Source organism: Carya illinoinensis, chromosome 14 (assembly GCF_018687715.1).
Source record: "Carya illinoinensis cultivar Pawnee chromosome 14, C.illinoinensisPawnee_v1, whole genome shotgun sequence".
NCBI lineage: Eukaryota > Viridiplantae > Streptophyta > Magnoliopsida > Fagales > Juglandaceae > Carya > Carya illinoinensis.
Window position 1 is genome coordinate 9756565 of NC_056765.1, and position 6879 is coordinate 9763443.

The window sequence follows — 6879 nt, forward strand, 5'->3', positions numbered from 1 at the left end:
GCAGCAGCAACTTAAGGAGATGATTAAAATTACAGAACAACATCAAAACATAAAAATGAGCCAGCAAACATACCTTAGGTGCTGGGGGACTCATACCAAAGAAGAAATGCATGTGCATATATACAAGGAGTGCTTTTTTCTTTATTTTTGTCTTTTCCTTCTTTTGTTTTTGTTATCCCTAATGAGAATAAAAAATGTCATACACTTTCAGTTTCTACGTGTTTTGGCTTCCAAGGATGTGCCATCTGTGAGACTTTCCCGCGCATCATTATCCATCCCAAGGCTGAAGAGGGCAGCTGCTTGAAGATAGAAGGCAGTGGACCAATCAGGAGATATTACTTGGGCTTGCATAGCGTCTCCTAGAGCTTCTTGTGGCAGGTCACTCATCAAGTAACACAAGCTGCGCCTGGCAAGCACGGTTGGTGATACCATAGTCCCACCTTCGATGAACTACACATCCAAGCAAGGGATAAGACCACACAATTAAATTGGAGCAAGTTCAGAAGAACTCTCCATTTCTATAATACAGATGTTAAGGCTGTTAAGTTTAAATTGGGATTGGTTATGACCAAATCGGTGCGTTAGCTGAAGATGCTATCACCCCATTTCAATTTCCTTCTATGGTTAACGAAATTACAAGCACTCCGATTTCATTTTGACTAAAACATAACTGTATCTTTTCCAACTTACAATTCAATTTTTAAACCTACAATCCACCGAGTTGAAAGTATATGAAATTATGTTTTTAGTGTTTGACAATACATGACAACCTGCACCAATGTGTCAGGTTGTCAGCATTCCAACACTACCATGCATTTGTTTGCATGTTGATTCAGATGACCAATTAGCTGGAAGGTCCTGCAGGTCTAAAGAAATGACTTACTTGGGTATAACAATCAATGGCAGTGGCTAGGTCCTTAGATCGAAAAGCAGTATCTCCACGCTTCTTAGAGTTCAGTGTTTCCTCTATTTGACTTGTCCACATTTGGAAGGAAAGCTGCAATGCAAGGCAAAACAAAATTCCATGGTACTGAGCTACAGGGCATATTTACATGAGGTATATCAGATTCTAGAACCAAAACTAATGCGACAAATCGAAGCATGTTGTGTCATATAACTGGTTTGTATAATGAGATTTTCAGCATATTTGGCAGGCATTTTTCATTTCGATCTTTCAAGTGCTATTATAAAAGAGCCCGCTCGACCAAAAAAGTGGTCATCTGAATATACACGGTCTTGTGTGTGTGTATACATGTTTATATGACATGGTCTTATATTGAAAAGTTAGAACTTATGTTAAAAGCCATAGTATCACTCTTTAGCATCATGATAATTTGGGAGATCCTGAGCAGTTAAACCATCCATTTTATTAAGGCAAATCACCTGACAACTGAATCAAGGACAACCTTCCTTCTTGATAGTTCTTGACAAAAGCAATAAAACTTAGAGAAGAATTACTCATTAACACAAAAGTATTTCTCAGAGTACTGAAAAATAGCCAGTGAAGACAACGCATTGAATGGTATTTCAGCATACAATGGTTTATGTACATACATGATTGCCTAAATAAATTTCAGATGATAAAAGACTAAGGAGCATGCAGATCCAACAAAGCATAGTTTTTAAGATGAGAGATTAAATTTTTCTTCCCCATCTGACATGTTCAAGGCAGAAACCTTTAGAATTTAGGATTGGAGATCACTAACATCATTTGCAACCCCCTCATCATCCTTATATCCAGCTTTTTCCAATATTTGGTGTATTGCAGTAAGATCCCTTCTTGAGCAAGCATCACCCAGAGGTGTTAATGGCACTGCTTCCTTTGGGGACAGCGTTCCACATTGTATACCCATCAAAACATATGAAGGAACCTACAAATGCCATCAAATGCTATCATACAGTATTGTCAAGGTACTCAATTTTAACTGCCAGCACTGTAAAGAAGAATTCAGCTAACCAAACTCTCATTATTAGAAAACAAACTTTGCAGAGAGATAATAACATAATGTCCGAATGAATAATATTTATATTATATAAAGAAAATATTTTCAAAAGCTATATCAACCTACCAAGATCCATTTATGTAGAAAGAAGTTGAGCATACCTGTGTTTCTTTCTGAAGAGGAGCGAGAGCAGTCACCAGAGACTTAGCATTTGGCCTCTCACGAGGTTCATACTGTAAACAACGTGAAGCTAATCGCACTAATTCAGTTCCATCATCGTTTGAGAAATGATCCTCCAAACATGAGTCCATCAGCATCAGAAAATTCTTTCCACGTATGAGGTCAAGTGCCTGTAGATAAAAGAAGCGTTTACTTGCAAAAGTTTCTAAAGTTACAATTAACTAGCATGTGATAATGTTTCAGCTAAAAAGAAACAATAGCTGACTACTTAGAAAATACTGAATCCATAAAGTGGCAACTCTAAGCACAGTTGAGCATTAAATTAATTTTGGAGCCCATGAGTTTCTCTTGGAAGTTCAAGAATTATGCAGAGTTCAAAGATAGATAAAATTGACTGTTAGTAAATGTACATGGCTTGGGGGGATGTGTTTGCCACTAAGAAGATCGAGCAATAGGGTGCCAAAGCTGTAAACTACACTTTCTGTCGTCACTCTTCCTGCAAACAGAAACAACATCAAATAAACTTCGTTATAGAAATATACAAAGGCATGCATGGATACCCTAAGTAAAACCACAGCTAATACCTATTCTCAAGTATTCTGGAGGAGTGAAGGCCAAGTTTGTACTATAGCTCTTGCCATCTCGGCTATTCTTCATAAGGCCAAAGCAGGAGAGCCTGGGATTACCATCCTGTCAAGTTGGAACTCATTGTAAGGAGTGAAGGGCGAAAATAAGAGTAGGAAACCTGAAGAATGGCAATAGCCATAAGTACCTTATCAAATAAAACTCTGTACGCATTAAGGTCATGGTACAGTGCCCTGCCTTTACTGCTGCAATAATCCAAAGCTTGTGCCAAATACAGAGCCACTCTCAGCCTCATTGCCCATTTCATGGGCTGGGTGTCCCCTAGAACATATTGCACAAATATAATAAGAGCAAAGTAAGGTTTTGAGTAGGTGAAGTGCAGACACATATTGAATCAACTAAGTATCAAATGAAGAAATAAGATGTTATATTGTTTATAAGTCCATAAAACTCCACAAATGAGGTACATTTCCCTCAGTATGCAATAATAGCTTACATCTTTTATTCACACCCCGTTTGGTTGCTCAAAAAATTCCAGGGAAGTTCTTAAAAAAGGAAACAAAATTTTGAGTCTACGCTTCTGATTACTCAGTAGCCCATAAAAATAAAAAAGCTTTCCATTTTCCAAGATCGTTGCCCAGCATTTCCAGAAAAACCAAAATCCCAAATAATATCTGCCTCAGCCGTTCGTCGCCAACAAACCAGATAGTGGATAAAACCCATCCATATTAGAAACATACAAATGTAGCATAGAAATCTGCTCAACTTAAATAAGAAACTCGAATACAGTACACGAGGAAACAAAAGAACGAGTATACTCACAGTGGAAAAGATGTTTAGATAGAGTCTCATTAGGCATGAACTCGGCGACAAGCAACCTCTCCTCGCCTTCACAGCAACAACCTAACAAGTTCGACAACCGCTCGTTCCTCAGCTGCCCCACCGCCTTCGCTTCCTCCTGGAATCAGAATCAAACTCCCCGTTCAAAACCAAAACACACACACATACACAGAGACGTACACACTATATCTATATATACACATATATGCATTTATGTATGTAAAAACTGAAGAATTAACGTGGAGAATGGATTGGAATAAGAGAACAGACTAGGAATTGGCGAGAATCGGGCCAGGCCGACTTGTTGAAGCGCTTAACAGCGATAAAGAGATCTTCTTCGAGCTTTCCTTTATACACAACATTGGGAGCTTTCTCTCCGTGCTCAGAGACAATGTGCTCCGAAGAGAATCCCCCAGTCGCAACCCTGAGTAGATCCAAACTGAACTCCCTAAACCCAGGCAACGAGTCCTTCTCATTCTTGTTCCCGTTCTCTGCAGCCACAGCGCCATATATAAACCCCAAAACTCATACAAATCTAGAGCAGCAACATTTTCTCCGGAAAAAAAAAAAAAAAAGAAGCAAAGATCTTACCAATGTCTGACGAGTAGTTGAGATTAGTACTTGAAGGCCAAAAGCAGAGCGAGAACTTGGAGCAACGAACTCCCATTGCAAATCCTACGCCGAGAAATAGCTAAAATATAAATACCTCTCTTCCTCTCTCACTTAAAGCTGCTCTTTTTATTTCTCACGTCTTTGCTGGGTTACTAAAGGTTGTTTGGCGGAGAGACGAGTATAGGGGAGGAAAGCAAGGTAGAGATATAGATAAAAAGCAGGAGAAAGTCAGCTACTGCACTTGATTTGTCGTTTGGACAGCGAGAAAAAAGTGAGAGAGGAAAAAGAAACTTTTGGGATCCAGATGTTTTTACTACTTTTTTTTATTGAAATCTTACGACCTCATCATTCCTCGCTTTCTGCTTTCCCCCCCGGAATTTTTTTTATCGCTTTCAGACACAAGAGGAGGGCCGGGGTATAGGAGCCTTATTCCTATTAGGAGGGGTCAAAGTCAAAAGAAGAGAAATCTCAACGACATCTTAGGACAAAGAACAAAAGCAAGTTTATCTAAGGTTGCATTAATAGTTTCACGTGTTTTTGTCGTCTCGCAAAAATTGAATTAATTTTGAAATATATTATGAGTTTTTTTACGTTATAATTTTATAAGTTTTTTTTTAATAAAAAATTTATTTCCACACACTTACACTTTACTCAACATGAGATGACATTATCTATTAATCTCTATATTTTTTCTTTAAAAAAATAAAGAATATTAAAAAATGATAAAAATATCATATTTTATATAATAAATAAAAATCAAATAAAAATATAGCATATAGCATTATTTAAATTTAAACAAAATTATTATATTTTTAAGTTGATATATAAAGTACATTATCTATATAATTTAACATTCAAATTTTAAAATTTATTTTTTAAATTAAATTATATCATATAAGAATTTTATCAAGCATGTTCTCTAAACTGATTTGAGAATAATTTTTTTTTAAAAAAATATAACTTTATAAAATAGGCATAATTTAAAAAAAATAATATTATATATAATCATAAAGTGTATAAACGTTACGTAATCGTTTTGAAAAAAAATTAAATTTATTATTAAAAAATTAATTTTTTTAAATAAATCATGTATTTATTATTTTTTAAAAACAATTATACGACATGTATACATTACACAATATTATTTTTCATTATAAAAATCCTAGTTTCTCCCGTTTGGTTTGTCGAACCAGAAAGGCCATTCGTGCGTAATGATTAAGCAAGGGATAAGGATTGAGTATGGAATAAGACTATAGGTTGATAATAATCACTCCTACTACCTTCTTTTGGACTAAATAATGAAATGGGCTACTGTTCTATAATAATTACACCTATCAAGTAATGGGTTAGTGGAAAAAGATGTCACTTTTTCATGCTACCAGCCTACCATCGATGAGCATGATGGCTGGATAAAATTGTAAATACATTATATTTTGATTTCTTTGATTTTATTTTATTTTTTCAAATAGTTAGTAAGGGAGATAACACATGTAATAGTTAATAAATATGATATTCGAAAAATTTATCAAGTTAATTATAAATAGTATAAAGTCATTTTATGTGTTTATTTTTATCTTTTTATCCTATTTTAGGCCTTAAAACATGGACAAAAATTATAATAATTTTAGAACTAAATATTTTATAATCTTAAGAGTTATTATATTCTCAACTCGGTGCGTAAAGTACACCACTCATATTACATAAATAGTAAGATTTGATACATATGATTCAAATTTTAAAACTTTTCTTTCAAATCATCAAAATATGTCATCATGTAAGCACTTTATTAGTAGTGCTATCCATATCGGCTTATAAATAGAATTTTTTTAATTTTAAATATGGTTAGAATAAGATAGTTAGAAAAATTTTATTTTCAAGACGATGTATAGAGCACATCTAATAACGTACTTATATGATATAATTTGATTTGAAATATAAATTTTAAAATTTGAATCTTACAAATCAAATCTTATCATTTAAGTGGTGTGGATGATGTACTTTACACACTAACTTGAAAATTGAATAATTCTTAAGATGTGATGAGTTAGGAGGATTTTGCTATCTAAATCAGGCCTAATAGTTATTATTCATTGCTTCAATCTAGTTTTATTTCCCAAGCATTACTTTATTCTGGGGATTAAGGTTTTTTAAAGTCTTTGTCTAAACTGAAGAGTGAGGTGCGAGTCTTCGTCCAGACTAGAGATCTTGGGAGTCCTTCTCTGGTCCTTTTCTTCTCTAAAGAGTGAGGTGTGAGTCTCTTTGTTGTGGCAGGGATATCTAGTCTCTTAGTCCTAATGTCTGTAGAGTTTATTTTAGCATGGCAAATAAAGACCTTCCCAATCTACGGAAAGGCCTTAAACTAACTAAGGATGAAGAACAAGTAATACAATTATCAGAGGAGGCCATTTCTAAGACAGTTGCTCAAGGAAGACATTGCATACTAGTTATGATATTAGCAGATAGATGTGTGAACCGTGAGGCCTTTCAATACACCATGACTCAAGTGTGGAAACCAAAAGGCTGGATTACATACAAAGAGGTGGGAGCAAACCCATTCATCATAGACTTTCAAGAAGTGACTGACAAAGAGAGGATTATAAAAGGCAAACCCTAGTTTTTTTTAATCGATCCTTGGTGGTAATTCAAGAATTTGAAGATATTAACTCTCCGATCCAAATGAGTTTACATTCTCACAAGAACATTTTGGGTACAGATTCAT

At 34.9% G+C, this 6879-nt stretch overlaps 1 protein-coding gene across 2 annotated transcripts; it reads right to left on the reverse strand.

The window, feature by feature from the left end:
• Positions 1–4548, reverse strand: LOC122294668 (serine/threonine-protein kinase BSK5-like). 2 transcript variants are annotated; one of them, XM_043103580.1, is made up of 10 exons: positions 4140–4545; positions 3819–4039; positions 3531–3666; positions 2896–3029; positions 2708–2813; positions 2534–2619; positions 2105–2293; positions 1707–1871; positions 884–997; positions 1–450 (listed from the first exon to the last, which is right to left on the reverse strand). In XM_043103580.1, the coding sequence occupies exons 1-10, from the start codon at positions 4213–4215 to the stop codon at positions 208–210; spliced, it is 1470 nt and encodes a 489-aa protein (XP_042959514.1). In that variant the 5' UTR covers positions 4216–4545; the 3' UTR covers positions 1–207. The 2 variants fall into 2 exon arrangements, with proteins under 2 accessions (XP_042959514.1, XP_042959515.1); XM_043103581.1 differs by lacking the exon at positions 1–450 and having other exon boundaries at positions 1677–1871; positions 4140–4548.
• Between the last annotated feature and the right edge of the window lie 2331 nt (positions 4549–6879).

Coding starts and splice junctions, on each gene's coding strand:
- LOC122294668 (XM_043103580.1), bottom strand. CDS start 4,215: ATGGGAGTTCGTTGCTCCAAGTTCTCGCTCTGCTTTTGGCCTTCAAGT. Junction 2,814..2,895: donor ACAGAGTTTTATTTGATAAG/GTACTTATGGCT, acceptor CCAACTTGACAG/GATGGTAATCCCAGGCTCTC. Junction 2,294..2,533: donor AACACATCCCCCCAAGCCAT/GTACATTTACTA, acceptor TTTTATCTACAG/GCACTTGACCTCATACGTGG.